The 21,561-nt window shown below is 45.9% G+C and overlaps 1 protein-coding gene across 1 annotated transcript in view; it reads left to right on the top strand.

Annotated features, from left to right (window-relative positions):
* The window catches only part of LOC141076233 (uncharacterized), a 60,941-nt gene extending 40,124 nt beyond the window's left edge, over positions 1-20,817 (top strand). Inside the window, exon 4 of the mRNA XM_073563588.1 lies at positions 19,838-20,817. Coding sequence (XP_073419689.1) covers positions 19,838-20,691 — 854 coding nt within the window. The 3' untranslated portion in view covers positions 20,692-20,817. The remainder of the gene's footprint in view (positions 1-19,837) is intronic.
* The last annotated feature ends 744 nt before the right edge of the window (positions 20,818-21,561 follow it).

Raw genomic sequence — 21,561 nt, 5'->3', positions numbered from 1 at the left:
GACCTGCCCCCTGACCTGCCTCTGACCTGTCTGCAGGGGTCCTCACTCTAGCTGAGGATTCCTGCAGAGAAGTCGGACGCAGCAAGAGCTCCTGTGCTGGGTATTGTGGTGCCACAGCTTGTAGCATCACAATCCCTGCAGAAGAAAGAAGAAGAAAGAAAACTACAATTGTAAGTGTTAATTGATCCCTGATCCCCTGCCCAATCTATCTTCACCCCCCCAATCTATCTTCATCCCCCCATCCCCCCTCCACCCCCCCTCTTACCCCCCTTTTACCCCCCTCCACCCCACTTTTGCGTCACCTCCGTGCGCAGCCGGCGAGCGTTGATCGGTGACGCAGTTCACCGATCAACACTCGCGCTCGCTTTTTTTTCCTTAGCCCCCTTTGCGCCACTTCCGTTCACACATTCCGCAGCCGCAAAAGTTGGATAAGTGACACACGTCACTTATCCAAGCTTGTGCCTGCCGTTTTTCATTTTTTTCACCCCCCTTTGTGCCACCTAACTACAACCCTAACTGTTGATCCCTGCCCAATCTATCTTCATCCACCCCAATCCCCCCATCCCCCTTCCCCCTATTTTTACCCCCCTCCACCCCACTTTTGCGCCACCTCCGTGCGCAGCTGCCGAGCGTTGATTGGTGACGAGGTTCACCGATCAACACTTGAGCTCGTTTTTTTTTCCTTAGCCCCTTTTGCGCCACTTCCGTACACACATCCCGCAGCCGCAAAAGTTGGATAAGTGACACACGTCACTTATCCAAGCTTGTGCCTGCCGCTTTTGATTTTTTTCACCCCCCTTTGTGCCACCTAACTACAACCCTAACTGTTGATCCCTGCCCAATCTCTCTTCTTCCACCCCAATCCCCCCATCCCCCTTCCCCCTATTTTTACCCCCCTCCACCCCACTTTTGCGCCACCTCCGTGCGCAGCCGCCGAGCGTTGATTGGTGACGCAGTTCACCGATCAACACTTGAGCTCGCTTTTTTTTCCTTAGCCCCTCCGTACACACATCCCGCAGCTGCAAAACTTGGATAAGTGACACAGTTCACTTATCAGAGTTTGCCGTTTTCCTTTTTTTTTTTTTTTTTCCACCCCCCCCTGCGCCACCCCGTGCGCACATCCAGCAGCCTAGTTTTGATAAGTGACACTTATCAGCTAGGGCCTGCTGTTTTATACTTTTTTCCACAGCTTTTTCTTTACAGAAAGTTTACACCAATCACTCCCCCCCCCCTCACGTACACATACAGTTTTCAATAAAGTGTACACCCAAGCACCATATTTACACAAAAATGTCATCAAATTCATCCCAACAGCGCTATTCATATGCTTTACTTGCCTCCGAAACTGATAGCGATTTGGATGACGATCCGACTTTTCTTTATTTTTCGGATTCTTCATCCTCTTCTTCTTCCTCTTCTCCCTCCTCATCTTCCTCCTCGGGTCCTGCGGAACCGCCACGCAGACGCTCCAGGACAGAAGATGAGGCAGCGCCCACCATGCCCGCAGCTGACCCAGTGCTCCCCGTATGGACCTCGCCCCCCGAAAATTACGAGCCACTGATTCCTGATTTTGTGGCAGAATCAGGAATCAAGTTTGACACCACCGGCCTCACAGAAATTGACTTTTTCAAAGTCTTTTTCTCTGAGGATTTTGTTAACCTCATGGTGGAGCAAACTAATTTGTACGCTCGTCAATTTTTGGAGCAAAACCCGCGTTCAACATTTTCAAACTGGTCTCCTGTAGACGCAGTTGAAATGACGCAGTTTTGGGGCCTGGTCCTCCATATGGGGATACTGAAGAAACCGGAAATTCGGCAATATTGGAGTGTTGATATTTTATACAACACTCCAGTGTTCCGAATGGTCATGGCCCGGACGCGTTTTGAGGCCATCCACAAGTTTCTGCATTATACTGATAATGCAGCGTGTCCCGCACAAGATGACCCCAACTTTGACCGTCTGTTCAAAGTTCGGCCGGTCAAAAAACACTTCAACAAAAAGTTTGCTGAAGTGTACGTGCCCCAAAGGGACATCTGCGTGGATGAGTCCTTGGTTCACTTCAAGGGAAGGCTGCGATTCCGTCAATACCTGCCCAGTAAGAGGGCCAGGTACGGAATCAAACTCTATAAGTTGTGTGAGAGTACCTCAGGGTACACCCACAAGTTTAGAGTTTACGAAGGGAAGGACACCCGGATTGAACCCCCTGAGTGTCCTCCTTTCCTGGGAGTGAGTGGGAAAATTGTGTGGGATTTGGTGCACCCACTGCTGGATAAAGGTTATCACCTCTACACTGATAACTTTTATACCAGCATCCCACTCTACAAATCCCTCTCTGAGCGACGTACCGCAGCCTGCGGTACTGTCCGCAAAAATCAGAGAGGCCTCCTGAAGACGCTACTTGGGCAGATGCTCCGAAAAGGTGAGAGCAGAGCCCAATGTAGCGACCACCTGCTGGTGGTCAAGTACAAGGACAAGAGAGATGTCCATCTCTTGACCACCATACACGGTGATGGCAGTACCCTCTGCACTGTACGGGGTACCTCTACACAGGTCCTCAAACCGACATGTGTAGTGGGGTACAACAAAAAAATGGGGGGAGTTGATCTCTCCGATCAACTCCTCCAACCGTACAATGCATTGAGGAAGGCCAAGGTGTGGTACAAAAAGCTGGCCGTGCACATCGTCCAAATGGCAATGCTCAACGCATTCCTGCTGTCACAATGTGCATGCCCCAGCGATACGGCGTACCTTCATTTCCAGGAGGTAGTGGTTAAGGCCATGATGTTTGGCGCTCAGGAAGGAGCGGGCCCCAGTACTTCAGGAACTGAAGGTGCTCGTATTGTCCCAGGTCAGCATTTTCCGGGGGTGGTCCCGCCAACCCCAAGAAAAGGTAAGCCGCAAAAAAGGTGTCGAGTGTGTTACAAAGAAATGGAATACGCAGGGACACCACTTACCAGTGCGACACCTGCCCCGAAAAACCTGGCCTGTGCATGAAGGATTGCTTCAAATTGTACCACACCTCCATGCACTACTAATTTACATTAGATTAGTTGGGGGCACATCTAGATTTGTTCATTGGGGGTCTAGTATCCAAAATGATGTCATATGTGGGGTTTTTTCCTGTTTAGGCACATCAGGGACTCTGCAAATGGAACATGACGCCAGCAGACCATCAAAGTCTGCATTCCAAAACAACACTACTTCCCTTTCGAGCCCCAACGTGTGCCTAAACAGTTTTTTCCCACATGTGGGGTACCAGAGTACCCAGGACAAATTGGACAACGACTTTTGGGGTCCAATTTCTCCTGTTACTCTTGGGAAAATTAAAAATTGGGGACTAAATTATCATTTATGTGGGAACAAAACAGGATTTTATATTTTCACGCCTGGGCATTATAATCTTTAGTGAAACACTTGGGGGTTCAAAGTGCTCACCACACATCTAGATAAGTTCCTTAGGGGGTCTAGTTTCCAAAATGGGGTCACTTGTGGGGGGTTTCCACTGTTTAGGCACATCAGACGCTCGTCAAACGTGACATGGCGTCCGATCTCACTTCCAGCCAATTCTAGGTTGAAAAAGTCAAACGGGGCTCCTTCCCTTCTGAGCCCTGCCATGTGCCCAAACAGTGGTTCCTCCCCACATATTGGGTATCAGCGTACTCAGGACAAATTTGACAACAACCTTTGGGGTCCAATTTCTCCGGTTACCCTTGGGAAAACAAAATATTGGGGACTAAATGATCATGTTTGTGGAAAAAATATGATTTTTTATTTTCACGCCTGGGTGTTATAAACTTCTGTGAAGCCCTTGGGGGTTCAAAGTGGTCACCACACATCTAGATAAGTTCCTTAGGGGGTCTAGTTTCCAAAATGGGGTCACTTGTGGGGGGTTTCCACTGTTTAGGCACATCAGACACTCGTCAAACGCGACATGGCGTCCGATCTCAATTCCAGCCAATTTTAGGTTGAAAAAGTCAAACGGGGCTCCTTCCCTTCTGAGCCCTGCCATGTGCCCAAACAGTGGTTCCTCCCCACATATTGGGTATCAGCGTACTCAGGACAAATTTGACAACAACCTTTGGGGTCCAATTTCTCCTGTTACCCTTGGGAAAACAAAATATTGGGGACTAAATGATCATGTTTGTGGAAAAAATATGATTTTTTATTTTCACTCCCGGGTGTTATAAACTTCTGTGAAGCCCTTGGGGGTTCAAAGTGGTCACCACACATCTAGATAAGTTCCTTAGGGGGTCTAGTTTCCAAAATGGGGTCACTTGTGGGGGGTTTCCACTGTTTAGGCACATCAGACGCTCGTCAAACGTGACATGGCGTCCGATCTCAATTCCAGCCAATTTTAGGTTGAAAAAGTCAAACGGGGCTCCTTCCCTTCTGAGCCCTGCCATGTGCCCAAACAGTGGTTCCTCCCCACATATTGGGTATCAGCGTACTCAGGACAAATTTGACAACAACCTTTGGGGTCCAATTTCTCCTGTTACCCTTGGGAAAACAAAATATTGGGGACTAAATGATCATGTTTGTGGAAAAAATATGATTTTTTATTTTCACTCCCGGGTGTTATAAACTTCTGTGAAGCCCTTGGGGGTTCAAAGTGGTCACCACACATCTAGATAAGTTCCTTAGGGGGTCTAGTTTCCAAAATGGGGTCACTTATGGGGGGTTTCCACTGTTTAGGCACATCAGACGCTCGTCAAACGTGACATGGCGTCCGATCTCAATTCCAGCCAATTTTAGGTTGAAAAAGTCAAACGGGGCTCCTTCCCTTCTGAGCCCTGCCATGTGCCTAAACAGTGGTTCCCCCCCACATTGGGTATCAGCGTACTCAGGACAAATTTGACAACAACCTTTGGGGTCCAATTTCTCCTGTTACCCTTGGGAAAACAAAATATTGGGGACTAAATGATCATGTTTGTGGAAAAAATATGATTTTTTATTTTCACGCCTGGGTGTTATAAACTTCTGTGAAGCCCTTGGGGGTTCAAAGTGGTCACCACACATCTAGATAAGTTCCTTAGGGGGTCTAGTTTCCAAAATGGGGTCACTTGTGGGGGGTTTCCACTGTTTAGGCACATCAGACACTCGTCAAACGCGACATGGCGTCCGATCTCAATTCCAGCCAATTTTAGGTTGAAAAAGTCAAACGGGGCTCCTTCCCTTCTGAGCCCTGCCTTGTGCCCAAACAGTGGTTCCCCCCATATATTGGGTATCAGCGTACTCAGGACAAATTTGACAACAACTTTTGGGGTCCAATTTCTCCTGTTACCCTTGGGAAAACAAAATATTGGGGACTAAATGATCATGTTTGTGGAAAAAATATGATTTATTTTCACGCCTGGGTGTTATAAACTTCTGTGAAGCCCTTGGGGGTTCAAAGTGGTCACCACACATCTAGATAAGTTCCTTAGGGGGTCTAGTTTCCAAAATGGGGTCACTTGTGGGGGGTTTCCACTGTTTAGGCACATCAGACACTCGTCAAACGCGACATGGCGTCCGATCTCAATTCCAGCCAATTTTAGGTTGAACAAGTCAAACGGGGCTCCTTCCCTTCTGAGCCCTGCCTTGTGCCCAAACAGTGGTTCCCCCCCATATATTGGGTATCAGCGTACTCAGGACAAATTTGACAACAACTTTTGGGGTCCAATTTCTCCTGTTACCCTTGGGAAAATAAAAAAATTGTTGCTAAAATATTATTTTTGTGACTAAAAAGTTAAATGTTCATTTTTTCCTTCCACGTTGCTTCTGCTCCTGTGAAGCACCTGAAGGGTTAATAATCTTCTTGAATGTAGTTTTGAGTAGCTTCAGGGGTGCAGTTTTTAGAATGGTGTCACTTTTGGGTATTTTCTGCCATATAGACCCCTCAAAGTGACTTCAAATGTGAGGTGGTCCCTAAAAAAAATGGTTTTGTAAGTTTTGTTGTAAAAATTAGAAATCGCTTGTCAAATTTTAACCCTTATAACTTCCTAACAAAAAAAAATGTTGTTTCCCAAATTGTGCTGGTGTAAAGTAGACATGTGGGAAATGTTATTTAGTAACTATTTTGTGTCACATATTTCTCTGTTTTAAGGGCATACAAATTCAAAGTTTGAAAATTGCAAAATTTTCAAAATTTTTGCCATATTTCTGTTTTTTTCATAAATAAACGCAAGTTATAGCGAAAATTTTTTACCACTAAAGTGAAGTACAATATGTCACGAGAAAACAATCTCAGAATCGCCTAGATCCGTTGAAGCGTTCCAGAGTTATAACCTCATAAAGGGACAGTGGTCAGAATTGTAAAAATTGGCCCGGTCATGAACGTGCAAACCACCCTTGGGGGTGAAGGGGTTAATATCTGACGTGTGTCACTTTATGTGGTGATAAATTCTTCACAAAGGATAATAGAAAACAACTGGATCTTACAAATTATTTTCCAGCTTCGCACTATACCCTACATACGATTGTACACTACTGTCTGGGCACATGGCAGTGTTCAGAAGGGAAGGAGCGCCATTTAGCTATTTGAATGAAGATCTAGCTGGAATAGTTTGCAGACACAATGTATTGGGAGCACTGTTCATGGTCACCTGGCAGCTCAAAAGAAGTCCACCATGAACATGCTTGGCTCTATCTTCTCTGCTTTCCATATCCCAAGGATTGCCTTGCTCATCGCCCTTTAATACCATTACATGAATCTGGACTTACACTGGGACCCCTAGGCTTGGACCATGGTGTTACCTGCTATTCTGTGCTGTTAGATGGCAAGAAGAATAGTCAGATAGCTGGGTTAGAACCAGAAGGACAGAATACAGAATCAGAAGACACAAGAGTAGTCAGTAAACGGGCCACGGTCACAGCAGGAAACAAATACACAAGCCGCAAGCTGAGCACAGAGGACTCAACCAGAGGAGAACAGCGCTGTATCTGGCAGATTCCGGCCATGTGCTTTGCGCTTTAGTAAGGTGTGGTACTTTCCAATTGGCTGAAGTAGGGAGCAGATTACTCCAGCTGGACAGCAGGAACAGATCCCAGATGAGATTGGACACACCATATGCAGAAGCCCTAACTAGTGTTGAGCGATACCTTCCGATATCGGGAAATATAGGATCGGATTGGATCGTACCGATACCCCAAAAATATCGGGTATCGCCGATTCAGATACCGGAAACCCATGCAAGTCAATGGGGCACAAATATCGGAATGAAAATAAACCCTTTCTTTCCTTGCACATCCAGTTCGGGAGGGGGGAAGAGTGTGGGCGGAGGCTGTGCGTGTGTGTGTGTGTGCAGGCGGGGTCTGTGCGGGCCTGCCGGAGGTCTGTGCGGGCCTGCCGGGGGTCTGTGCGGGCCTGCCGTGGGTCTGTGCGGGCCTGCCGGGGGTCTGTGCGGGCCTGCCGGGGGTCTGTACGGGCCGGCCGGGGGTCTGTGCGGGCCTGTAGGTTGTGTGTGTGGGCCTGTCGGTTGTGTGTGTGTGCAGGCATCGTCCGATGGGACTACAAGTCCCATCGGGTGATGCCTGCTACAATGATAGTGATTGACACATTAGCCAATGATGGGACAGTAGTAGTCCCATCATCCGGCTAATGTGTTGAATGTAAAAAAAAAAAAAAAGCATACATACTACATATATACTACATTCATACAACATGCTACATACATACAACATACAATACATTCATACAATACATTCACATAGACATACAGTACATACAGTTGTGGCCAAAAGTATTGACACCCCTGCAATTCTGTCAGATAATACTCAGTTTCTTCCTGAAAATGATTGCAAACACAAATTCTTTGATATTATTATCTTCATTTAATTTGTCTTAAATGAAAAAACACAAAAAGAATTGTCCTAAAGCCAAATTGGATATAATTCCACACCAAACATAAAAAAGAGGGTGGACAAAAGTATTGGCACTGTTCGAAAAATCATGTGATGCTTCTCTAATTTGTGTAATTAACAGCACCTGTAACTTACCTGTGGCACCTAACAGGTGTTGGCAATAACTAAATCACACTTGCAGCCAGTTGACATGGATTAAAGTTGACTCAACCTCTGTCCTGTGTCCTTGTGTGTACATTGAGCATGGAGAAAAGAAAGAAGACCAAAGAACTGTCTGAGGACTTGAGAAACCAAATTGTGAGGAAGCATGAGCAATCTCAAGGCTACAAGTCCATCTCCAAAGACCTGAGTGTTCCTGTGTCTACCGTGCGCAGTGAACTGTATAACAGAGTACATACTCACCATCACTTGTCACTTTGATCCCCGAAGCCAGTGTCATCTATAAAAAATATTAAAATAACAAACAACCAATATACTCCCTGGTCCGCAGAAATCCACGAGTGTCCCACGACGATCTCCCGTGGAGAGCAGCAGCATCAGCTGATGCGACTGCCCTCTAGGGGCTCCAGGAATACAATGACGGGAGGTAGGCATTCCTCCGCCACTGTAAAAAAAATAGTCCCTAGTCTCACTTTTGGCATTGCTGTGTGAGAAAGTTCCCACGCAGCTTTTGCCATAAAGTGAGACTAGTGAACTATAGTAACCTCTCAGTGATGCACTGCAGGAGATCGTCGTGGGACACTAGTGGATTTCTGCGGATCACAGAGTATATTGGTTGTTTGTTATTTTAATATTTTTTACAGATGACACTGGCTTCGGGGATCAAAGTGACAAGTGATGGTGAGTATGTACTCTATGTTATATGTACTGTATGTCTATATGTATGTATTGTATGTTGTATGAATGAAGTATATATGTAGTATGTATGTTGTATGAATGTAGTATGTATGGTTGTATGAATGTAGTATATATGTAGTATGTATGTTGTATGAATGTAGTATGTATGTATGTTGTATGAATGTTGTGTGTATATATGTAGTATGTATGAATGTAGTATATATGTAGTATGTTGTATGAATGTAGTATGTATGTTATATGAATGTTGTGTATATATGTAGTATGTATGTATGTTGTATGAATGTAGTATATATGTAGTAAGTATGTATGTTGTATGAATGTAGTATATATAGTATGAATGTAGTATGTATGCATGTTGTATGTATGTAGTATGTATAGTTTTGTTTTTTTTTACATTCAACACATTAGCCGGATGATGGGACTACTACTGTCTCATCATTGGCTAATGTGTCAATCACTGTCATTGTAGCAGGCATAGCCCGATGGGACTTGCAGTCCCATCGGATGATGCCTGCACACACACACAACCCCCGGCAGGCCCGCACAGACCCCTGGCAGGCCCGCACAAACCGCGCATCATGATGACATTTCAGCAGTCAATCACAGCCATGCCATTAGTTAACATGGCTAACACAACTGGCTCATGTATTATGGGAACTTCCGATTCCGGTATTCGATAGTGTAAAAATATCGGAACTCCGATAAAGCGAATATCAGCCGATACCCGATATTTGCAGTATCGGAATGCTCAACACTAGACCTAACATAACTAAATGACAGAAAACCAGAACAATCGAAATCCCCATAAAGTGATTCTATTTTATAAATTAATTCACTGAGGGTTATAATCCTTAGGAGGAGTGAATATTTTGACTCCACAGCCACTTTCTGCAAATTAACACGCAGTGGATGTTGGAGAGTGAAAATTACACATTTTCCATTTTATTACCCACCACATAGTGCCCAGATTGTGCTCCAGGAGACACACACCGCAAATTAAGTGGATTCTTCTCACTATAATATTACTAAATACAGGGATCCTAAATAGAGTTGAGCGACTTTTGGTTTTTTAGGGTCGCGTTTCGTTTCGTGAAACCCGACTTTTCCAAAAGTCGGGTCGAGCAAGATCGTCCGATGATAGGGAAAAGTCGGGGTCGTCCCGAAACACGAAACCCAATGTAAGTCAATGGGGAATAAAAGTCGGCAGTGAGAGGAGTACAGGAAACACACCAACAGTGCCCATTTGAATGCCAAAAGCATCAATTCTTCTTACTTAAGCTTGTCAACCTTAATTAACTTCATAATACAAGTTATGCACTGAAAAATGGGGGTTATTTGGCTACAGTTGTGGGGGGAGGGCTGGCTCCAGGTTTTCATGTGCCCTGGGAGAAAGAGCACCCCTTTAACACATACCACAACTCATCATGCTCCGATACGGCAGAGAAATAGCGGTATATAGTACAATGAAAAATACTTCACTTTTTACATCTCATGACGAGGCCCATCTATTTCTCCATACAGAATCATTGGTCCCATATAATGTTTGAAACAGTATATGATGAGCTCCACATAATGCTACAGTATATGTTGGTCCCCATGGATGAAGCTCCACTGTCTTATGGGCCCAAATAATGCTCCAAACATAATGGGCCCCATTTCTAGTGCTCTAGTGTATAATGGGCCCTGTAAATGCTGCTCCAGTGTCTGATGTCCACCTTTGGAATGTTCCAGTGTATGGTGGGCCCCATCTATCATTCTCCAGAGTATAGTGCTCCCCAAAAATTGCTGTCCCAACATTGAAAACAATCAAATAAGTCTCCTCGCTAGGGAATCCCTGTACTTGTCTGGACTCCTCGTCGTCCCCATCTTCCATCTCACTGCACAGTATTTCAACTTTGCAAGTGCTGTGATCCTGAGCAAGCAGGGGGGGCCCACTCGTTGGCGACGGCACTGGCACAGAGCCCCTGATAGTACGGTGGTGTGTCTGATGGCGGGTGGGCCGAACCTGCACTTTCATCTTCAGCTTCCTCTTTGTCACCGTGTAAGATGGAACTGTATATGGGAAGGGTAACCTGAGTTTCATCAGGGTCAGATTCAGGCCGTGTAGCGTGCGAGGGGAATGTAGTGGTCTGGGTCAATGTACCAGCAGATTCATCGAGCAGTGGCTGGGCATCAGTGCACTTGTGTCGCCCCCAGGAGTACGGTCGCCACAGTGGCATTACCTTCTTCCTAGGGAGTGTGATGTCATGCTTGGGAGCAACGAACGATCTCTCTAGCAGGTTAACTGATTGGGCGGCGTTATTCCCACGAGTCATGACCCTCCAAACAGCGTTCATGAAGGCAAAGTGTTTGTTTTACGTGGGCAGTATGGTTGCAAAGCTGAACCTTAAAGGAATGTCCAGAAGGGCACCACCAGGAGTGGAGCCTACAGTTAAATTCGACTCCACCTGGGAAACCTCAACCATGCCAGCTACAGAACAGATGCACACATTGCAAGCTTAATTCCGTTAACGAACGAGACTCCGTCATGCCCCGCGGTCCAAGTCCGGCTTACTAGAGGGACACGTGAGGCTCTGGCACATGAGATTGGCCAATAACTGGTGTGTCATGCCCTTACATGTCCGTGGCTGCATGTGCGCTACACTGAAAAGGCCAGCGTTTGTCGCTTACAGGTGCAGATAACCCGCTGAACAACGTTAGTGATGGGGATCTGTGATTACAATTATTACCCGCGAACAATGATTTCCCAGTAAGTGCAGGTCAACTGCAGTTCCGGAATTAGGCCTAACCGTCATTCCTGAAAAAATGAAAAACTTACGTGTGCAAACCACAGGTGCTGTAGCTTGCTTAACAGCTCGCCAGCCGTTCTCACGCCCAGTATGGATTGCATGTGATTGCACAAAGGTTAGAAAGGGTACCATATCCCCGGATAACATGTATGGATAGCGTACACATTCAAAATATATGTCTATACATCAGGAGGCAGGCTCAGACGGTGTTAGGCCCAGTATGGATTGCACGTGATTGCACAAAGGTGAGAAAGGGTACCGTATCCCCAGATAACATGTATGGATAGCGTACACATTCAAAATATATGTCTATACATCAGGAGGCAGGCTCAGACGGTGTTAGGCCCAGTATGGATTGCACGTGATTGCACAAAGGTGAGAAAGGGTACCGTATCCCCAGATAACATGTATGGATAGCGTACACATTCAAAATATATGTCTATACATCAGGAGGCAGGCTCAGACGGTGTTAGGCCCAGTATGGATTGCACGTGATTGCACAAAGGTTAGAAAGGGTACCGTATCCCCGGATAACATGTATGGATAGCATACACATTAAAAAGATATGTCTATACATCAGGAGGCAGGCTCAGACGGTGTTAGGCCCAGTATGGATTGCACGTGATTGCACAAAGGTGAGAAAGGGTACCGTATCCCCAGATAACATGTATGGATAGCATACACATTCAAAATATATGTCTATACATCAGGAGGCAGGCTCAGACGGTGTCAGGCCCAGTATGGATTGCACGTGATTGCACAAAGGTGAGAAAGGGTTCCGTATCCTCAGATAACATGTATGGATAGCGTACACATTCAAAATATATGTCTATACATCAGGAGGCAGGCTCAGACGGTGTTAGGCCCAGTATGGATTGCACGTGATTGCACAAAGGTGAGAAAGGGTACCGTATCCCCAGATAACATATATGGATAGCGTACACATTCAAAATATATGTCTATACATCAGGAGGCAGGCTCAGACGGTGTTAGGCCCAGTATGGATTGCACGTGATTGCACAAAGGTTAGAAAGGGTACCGTATCCTCAGATAACATGTATGGATAGCGTACACATTCAAAATATATGTCTATACATCATGAGGCAGGCTCAGACGGTGTTAGGCCCAGTATGGATTGCACGTGATTGCACAAAGGTGAGAAAGGGTACCGTATCCCCAGATAACATGTATGGATAGCATACACATTCAAAATATATGTCTATACATCAGGAGGCAGGCTCAGACGGTGTTAGGCCCAGTATGGATTGCACTTGATTGCACAAAGGTGAGAAAGGGTACCGTATACCCAGATAACATGTATGGATAGCGTACACATTCAAAATATATGTCTATACATCATGAGGCAGGCTCAGACGGTGTTAGGCCCAGTATGGATTGCACGTGATTGCACAAAGGTGAGAAAGGGTACCGTATCCCCAGATAACATGTATGGATAGCGTACACATTCAAAATATATGTCTATACATGAGGAGGCAGGCTCAGATGGTGTTAGGCCCAGTATGGATTGCACGTGATTGCACAAAGGTTAGAAAGGGTACCGTATCCCCAGATAACATGTATGGATAGCGTACACATTCAAAATATATGTCTATACATCAGGAGGCAGGCTCAAACGGTGTCAGGCCCAGTATGGATTTGACGGCCCAGACTACACAGCGGAGGAGCAGGGAGAGGTAAAGATTGCAAATGCTGGGGCCCCGCCCAAGCAAGGGGGGCCCACTCGTGGGCGTCGGTACTGGCACTGGGCCCCTCATAGTACGGCGGTGTGTCTGACGGCGGGTGTGCACCACCACCGTCAGAGACACTTGATTGCACTATGAGGGACCCTGTGCCAGTGCCCGCGCCCAAGATTCGGCCTACCCACCTGTCCAGGGCAACGGCACTCGCACGGTGTCGTGCGCTAGGTGGTGACCCCGGCCATGGGGGGGAGGCAGCACAGTTAGGGAGTTTTAGAAAGTGGCAGATGTTGATGTTGGACATTCAGCTGATGCAAAAGGTGAAATAGGTCAAGACCCAGGAATAGGTGGACCAAAGCAAGCCATTTTTCTGTCACCCTATGTGTCATCAGGGGAAGGTGGGACAAAATCCTTGGAAACCCATGCGTGGTTCATTTTAATGAAGGTTAGATCATCCACATTTTGGGTTGACAGACGGGTCCTTTTTTCTGTCAGGATTGATCCAGCTGCACTGAAGACTCTTTCCGATAGCACACTTGCAGCTGGGCAAGCGAGCTCCTGTAAGGCATATTGTGCCAATTCAGGCCAGGTGTCCAGTTTAGCAGCCCAATAGTCAAAGGGGAATGACCTGTGTGGGAGAACATCGATATGGGAGGAAAAGTAGTTTGTAACCATAGTTGACAACTGCTGTCTCCTGTCACTTTCCATCGATGCAGTATTACCAGTTGTGTGAGCGGTACTTGAAAAATCAGTCCACAACATTGTCATGAAACCCCTGTCTCCAACGCCACTTCTGCTGTGTGCACCACGAACACCTCTGCCAAGCTGACCCCGGCCCGTACGGCTCGTGTGAGAACCATCACCGCTGCTGTGTGCTGGGAATGCCTCAAGCAACCGATTTACCAGAGTTGCTTGTTTATTAGCCAATATTATGTCAAGGTTCTCCTGTGGCATGATGTTTTGTAATTTGCCTTTATAGCGTGGATCCAGGATGCTGGCCAACCAGTAGTCGTCATCGTTCATCATTTTGGCAATGCGGGGGTCCCTTTTTAGGATCTGCAAGGCATAATCTGACATGTGGGCCAATGTTCCCGGTGTCAATGATGCACTGCGAGTGCTGGTTGGAGGAGCACTTTCTGGCAAATCCACATCCCTCCAGTCATGCACAAACCCTGTACCAGACCTTGCCACGCCAACATTTTCACTTGCCCCACGAGATGCATCCTCCTCCCCTAAGTAATCATCCCCATCATCCTCCTCCTCCTCCTCCTCTTCTTCCTCCACCTCGTCCAGGAGAGGTCCCTGAGCAGACAATGGCTGAATGTCATCAAGGATTCCCTCCTCTTCCTCATCAACATTGGCTGCAGAAGCCTGCTCCTTAAGGTGCGTCAAAGTTTGCATGAGCAGACGCATAAGTGGGATGCTCATGCTTAGGATGGCGTCGTCTGCGCTTACCAGCCGTGTGCATTCCTCAAAACACTGAAGGACTTTACAGAGGTCTTTCAGCTTCGACCACTGCACACCTGTCAACTCCATGTCTGCTCTCAAAGTGCCTGGCCGTGTATCCTCCCACAAATGCATTATGGCCTGCCTCTGCTCGCACAGCCGCTCCACCATGTGCAGGGTGGAGTTCCACCTTGTTGCAATGTCGATAATGAGGCGGTGGTTGGGAAGGTGGAGCAATCGCTGCAGCTTCTGCATACGAACGGAGTGTACAGGCGACCGGCGGATGTGCGCGCACAGTCTTCGCACCTTCTGGAGCAGGGCTGTTAACTCCGGATAATTTTTGAGGAAGCACTGCACCACCAGGTTCAAGGTGTGAGCCAAGCAAGGTATGTGGCTGAGTTTTGAAAGGGCTATGGCTGCCACAAAATTACGGCCGTTATCACTAACTACCTTGCCTGCCTCAAGATGTACACTGCCCAGCCATGACTCAGTTTGTCGCTTCAAGTACTCGGCCAGCACCTCGGCGGTGTGTCTGTCGCCCAAACACATCATCTGCAACACAGCCTGCTGACGCTTTCCACTAGCTGCTCGATAGGGGGACACCTCGTGTGCAACAGTGGCAGCTGCAGATGGAGTGCTCGTACGACTGCGCTCTGGACGAGTTTTCGCTTCTGGAGGAGGAGGGTCGAACGCCTACAGCCAACTGTTTCCTATACCGTGGGCTAGGCAGCACTGTCCCACCACCGCTGTCCCCTGTGGACCCTGCATCCACCACATTAACCCAGTGCGCAGTGATGGACACGTAACGGCCCTGGCCATGCCGACTGGACCATGCATCAGTTGTGAGGTGCACCTTTCCGCTCACTGACTGCTTGAGTGCATGGACAATGCGGTCTTTCACATGATGGTGGAGGGCTGGGATGGCTTTGCGAGAGAAGAAGTGGCGACTGGGTAGGTCATAGCGTGGTACTGCATAGGCCATGAGTTCGCGGAAAGCTGCGCTTTCCACCAACCGAAAGGGCATCATCTCAAACGAGATTAGTTTGGCAATGTGGGCGTTCAAACCCAGTGTACGTGGATGAGAGACTGAGTACTTTCTTGACCTATTCATAGTGTCTGGGAGGGTGAGCTGGACTTGAGAGCTGCATATGGTGGAAGTAGCGGTGGACAGGGCGGACTGAGAGAGGGTTGATGATGGTGATGGAGTTGGTGTTCTTTCTGATGGCCTAGAATCAGTCTTTCGTTGATATAACAGTGGGATTCCCTGACTGCTGTGGCCTTGCAACGACACCTCAACATTTGCTGCTGTGCTAACCGGTGGGCTTACAGTGGGGGAAACAATGTAGCGTTGCTGACTACCTTCGTTGTGATCAGTTGCACATGTGGCACTAGAGGTTTGGTGTTGTGTCCACGCTTGCAAGTGCATGCTGGTTAAATGTCTAAGCATGCAACTGGTATTCAAATTTTTCAGATTTTTCCCTCGGCTAAAGGTCTTTGCGCACTTCTTACAGATAACCTTGGCCTGATCATGAGGATTTTGTTCAAAAAAGTGCCACACTGGACTCTTCCTACTTTGGCAGACATTTTGCGGCCTAGCACGCTGTGATCTTTTGACCCTCTGGACAAGCTGTCCAGCAACTCTTTTGATTTTTGGAACCTGTCTTTGGAGTGCTCCGGGCCTGCCAGATAACAGCTGTTGCGATGTCGATGTCTGCTGTGGATGCTCCTCATCTGAGCTATTGGAAGCAGCACCCTCTTCCCCCAATGGATGCCAATCTGGGTCAACAACTGGGTCATCTATCACCTCCTTTTCAATGTCATGTGCACCTTCCTCTGTGTCACCGTGTATGGTGGTATAGTGTGCGGGAAGGGGCACCTGAGTCTCATCAGTGTCAGAATCTGGCTCTGTACACTGCGAGGACAATGTAGTGCTCTGAGTGAATGTACCAGCAGAATCATCCATCAGCGGCTGTGCATCAGTGCACTCCATGTCAGATTCATCTTGGCCTGGGTAATTCACCATTTGACTTGATAATCCAGGCATGGTATGTGAAAACAGCTCCATCGAGTAATCAGTAGTATGGCCTGCGTCATCCTTCAATCTTGGTTGGGGTGAAGGACACAAGGAAAGGTGTGTTTCATGAACATGAGCCTCCAATGACGACTCAGTGCTTTTACTTTTTACAACTGAAGAAGAGGAGGCGATAGAGCTGGAGGCTGAGTCAGCAATGTAAGACAAAACTTTTTCCTGATGCTCTGGCTTTAAAAGCGGTTTGCCAACTCCTAGAAAACTAAGCCTTCGAAGCCTTATGGAGCCAGACGATGACGCAGGCTCAACACCTGCATTTGGTCCTATTTTGCTCTTGCCACTACCATCAGATCCACCACCAACACCATCATTACCAGCTGCCAACCCCCGCCCAATTCCACGGCCTCTTCCACCAGCCTTCCTCATTTTTGGTAAAAATGTAGACAAAATCCAACAAACTATATAGTAATGTAAAACAAGGTACAAGGTGTCTATAGGACAGGGGAGATTTTGAATTTCTGCTCACACTAGTGGACACTGGACACTTTTGGATTGTGTGAGGCCCACTGAATATCTGAGCGCTATGTGACAGGCTCGATGGCACAGCTGTGACCAAAGTGACTAGAGGATAAGTGAGATTTTGAATTTCTGCAGACACTTGTGGACACTGGACACTTTTGGATTGTGTGAGGCCCACTGAATATCTGAGCGCTATGTCACAGGCTCGATGGCACAGCTGTGTCCAAAGTGACTAGAGGATAAGTGAGATTTTGAATTTCTGCAGACACTTGTGGACACTGGACACTTTTGGATTGTGTGAGGCCCACTGAATATCTGAGCGCTATGTGACAGGCTCGATGGCACAGCTGTGACCAAAGTGACTAGAGGATAAGTGAGATTTTGAATTTCTGCAGACACTTGTGGACACTGGACACTTTTGGATTGTGTGAGGCCCACTGAATATCTGAGCGCTATGTGACAGGCTCGATGGCACAGCTGTGACCAAAGTGACTAGAGGATAAGTGAGATTTTGAATTTCTGCAGACACTTGTGGACACTGGACACTTTTGGATTGTGTGAGGCCCACTGAATATCTGAGTGCTATGTCACAGGCTCGATGGCACAGCTGTGACCAAAGTGACTAGAGGATAAGTGAGATTTTGAATTTCTGCAGACACTTGTGGACACTGGACACTTTTGGATTGTGTGAGGCCCACTGAATATCTGAGCGCTATGTCACAGGCTCGATGGCACAGCTGTGACCAAAGTGACTAGAGGATAAGTGAGATTTTGAATTTCTGCAGACACTTGTGGACACTGGACACTTTTGGATTGTGTGAGGCCCACTGAATATCTGAGCGCTATGTGACAGGCTCGATGGCACAGCTGTGACCAAAGTGACTAGAGGATAAGTGAGATTTTGAATTTCTGCAGACACTTGTGGACACTGGACACTTTTGGATTGTGTGAGGCCCACTGAATATCTGAGTGCTATGTCACAGGCTCGATGGCACAGCTGTGACCAAAGTGACTAGAGGATAAGTGAGATTTTGAATTTCTGCAGACACTTGTGGACACTGGACACTTTTGGATTGTGTGAGGCCCACTGAATATCTGAGCGCTGTGTGACAGGCTCGATGGCACAGCTGTGACCAAAGTGACTAGAGGATAAGTGAGATTTTGAATTTCTGCAGACACTTGTGGACACTGGACACTTTTGGATTGTGTGAGGCCCACTGAATATCTGAGCGCTATGTCACAGGCTCGATGGCACAGCTGTGACCAAAGTGACTAGAGGATAAGTGAGATTTTGAATTTCTGCAGACACTGGACACTTTTGGATTGTGTGAGGCCCACTGAATATCTGAGTGCTATGTCACAGGCAGAAATTGGCTAGTGTATCACAAACTACAAGGTGTATGTAGAATTGGGCAGAGTAGGAATCTCCCTAGAGTACAGGTCTGTAAGAACGGAACATGTCCTCGACTTATTCTCACAGAGTGACACAGATAGCTTCACTGTGGCTGTGATAACAGCCGTTACACGGTACTGTGTGAGGAGCGTACACCGCTGTATGGTGTGAAAAAATGCACGCTCAGTACCTCAGCAGGACAAAAAAAAACAAATTGGGATTGCTTTTAAAAAAGCAGTTTGCAGCTCAGTACCTCAGCAGGACAAAAAAAAAAATTGGGATTGCTTTTAAAAAAGCAGTTTGCAGAGCAGTGGGTAAACAGCAACGCCAGCTGTCAGGAAGCCTTAGAAGGCAGCCCAACAACCAACACCACTGATACACCACAATATAGCCTCCCCTTGCACTGCACACACAGTGACTGGTGTGTTGTACAGGCACAATCGCTAGCAGCAGAAGCAGTTTTTTTTTCTTCCCTGCCTAACACTCTCCCTACAGAATCAGCAGCAACCTCTCCCTATACTGAGATCGGCAGAAGTAAGATGGCGGTCGGCGTGCACGCCCTTTTATACCCCCTGTGACGCCCACCAAAGCAAGCCAATCACTTGCATGCCCTTCTGAAAGATGGTGGTGACCCGTGCCTATGTCATCACGTTGCCCACAGTGTCCGTGGATCCTGATTGGCTGAAAAAGAGCGCAAAACAAACTTTTGAAACGCGACTTTGGCGCGCAAGTCGCCGACCTCGTGGCCGACCTCATCCTAGGGTCGGGTTTCGTTTCATGAAACCCGACTTTGCCCAAAGTCGGCGACTTTTGAAATTTTTCGACCCGTTTCGCTCAACTCTAATCCTAAATGTTGTTTGCGCACATTGCAAGACTCCGAAGTGAAAGCGGATATAACTGGATTGGTTTATGGAAACCTTGTTGCTTTTCAACAGCCTTTGAGCCACTAATAGTGTTTACAGATGATGGACCTGAGTGGGGACTTGTTTTTTGTGAGATGAGAATTGGTATTATTTTCACCTACATAACATTGATTGGTTTCTTTTTATTTGATATTTGGGAGGCAGAATGAACAAACAGTTGAACACCACACACTGCTGGTTCATCCAACAAGGTTTTCTATTAGACTGTGAACTGTCATTGTCTTGGTAAATAATTAAAGTTTTTTACATAGGTTGCCATTTTTATGTACAGTTTAAGTAGAAATGTTCAAAAATATAAAACTTAATATTTTATTAAATTTTTTTTTTTTTTTTTATCTTCGCAGATGACTGTAGCAGGAGATCAGAGGGACAGCTGACATCTTCAATTTTTAAATCTGATGATCTTGAGATCCTACAAGATACAACTGAAGTGATAGCTATTACTCCAGATATATCATCATCCATTCACAGCAAAGATCTGTCATCTGATCCTATGAAACAGGTCCCATCTTCTGATTCATTACTGACTATTAAGGAAAATCAAAGTCACAAAAGAGGCATTAAAAAACAAACTGCTCCTAAAGGAAAGAAGCCATTTTCATGTTCAGAATGTGGGAAATGTTTTAACAAGAAATCAGATTATGTTAAGCACCAGAGAACTCACACAGTGGAGAAGCCTTTTTCCTGTTCAGAATGTGGGAAATATTTTGCACAGAAATCAAATTTTGTTACCCACCAGAGAACTCACACAGGGGAGAAGCCTTTTTCCTGTTCAGAATGTGGGAAATCTTTTGCACAGAAATCACAATTGGTTACCCACAAGAGAACTCACACAGGGGAGAAGGCTTTTTCATGTTCAGAATGTGGGAAATGTTTTAACAATAAATCACATTGTGTTAAGCACCAGAGAACTCACACAGGGGAGAAACTATATTCATGTTCAGAATGTGGGAAATGTTTTGTACATAAATCACATTTTGTTATCCACCAAATAACTCACACAGGAGAGAAGCCTTTTTCATGTTCAGAATGTGGGAAATGCTTTAACAATAAATCAAATTTTGTTAAGCACCAGAGAACTCACACAGGGGAGAAGCCATTTTCATGTTCAGAATGTGGGAAACATTTTAACCAGAAAGCGCTTCTTCATCGCCATCAGAGCAGTCACACAGATGAGAAGCCTTTTTTATTTTCTTAATGTGGGAAATATTTTACTTGGAAATCAACTGTTAATAAACATCAGAGACATAACAAAGGGGAGAAGACTTTTTATGTTCATAATGTTGGAATAGTTTTAACCAAAATTAAATCTTCTTAAATGGGTTGTCTCTTGTCATTCCTCATGTTTGCTGACAAAAGGATAAATATAAACCTTATTAATTCCAAATGTAAAACTATACCCATAATTCACCCCCTGAAGGTTAGTCAGTAGGTGACTAATAGAAAAAAACATGTACCCTACATCTCAGTATATAGGGTGAGGTGATGTATACACACTCACTCTCCAAGCCTCTCATTTCTACGGGTTTCATCGTCCTCACCAAAGGCGTCATCAGGAGACTAATTAATATTGATCTATATTCAAGCGAGACTAGACAAAAAAAACTAAAATCATGTATCATGTTATCCGAAACAAAACTAGCCACATATATGCAGATCCCAGACTTCAAACTATATACTTCATACAGTTTTTACATCACGAGGGACACGGATCTATAATTCTATAGGAAACAATCTAGGGGTGACAGTGAGTGGTGTCAGGAAACAAAACAATGCATGTGAAAAGAGCCAAATGTGACACCACCAAGTGGCCAGTGAAAGTGCAACGGATAAGAAAAGAGAATAAAAAGTGATATGGTAAAGTTATAACGATAAAAGCAGCTTAAAAAACAGTGATGGATAATAAAATATATGGAAAAGTGTTTGTTGTGAAGTGTATACACTCATAGAAATGTTTTCTTTGAAATATAAATAAATCAGTATTAGGATGTGTAAAAAAAGAGAAATATGTTATTTTGAGAAAATGTAATGAACAATAAGTTAAGTGAATAATCGTGAATGAAATTGT

The sequence above is a fragment of the Dendrobates tinctorius genome, unplaced genomic scaffold (genome assembly GCF_039654945.1).
Source record: "Dendrobates tinctorius isolate UK_male_01 unplaced genomic scaffold, ASM3965494v1 ptg000395l, whole genome shotgun sequence".
Taxonomy (NCBI): domain Eukaryota; kingdom Metazoa; phylum Chordata; class Amphibia; order Anura; family Dendrobatidae; genus Dendrobates; species Dendrobates tinctorius.
This window is presented reverse-complemented; position numbering and strand designations above follow the sequence as displayed.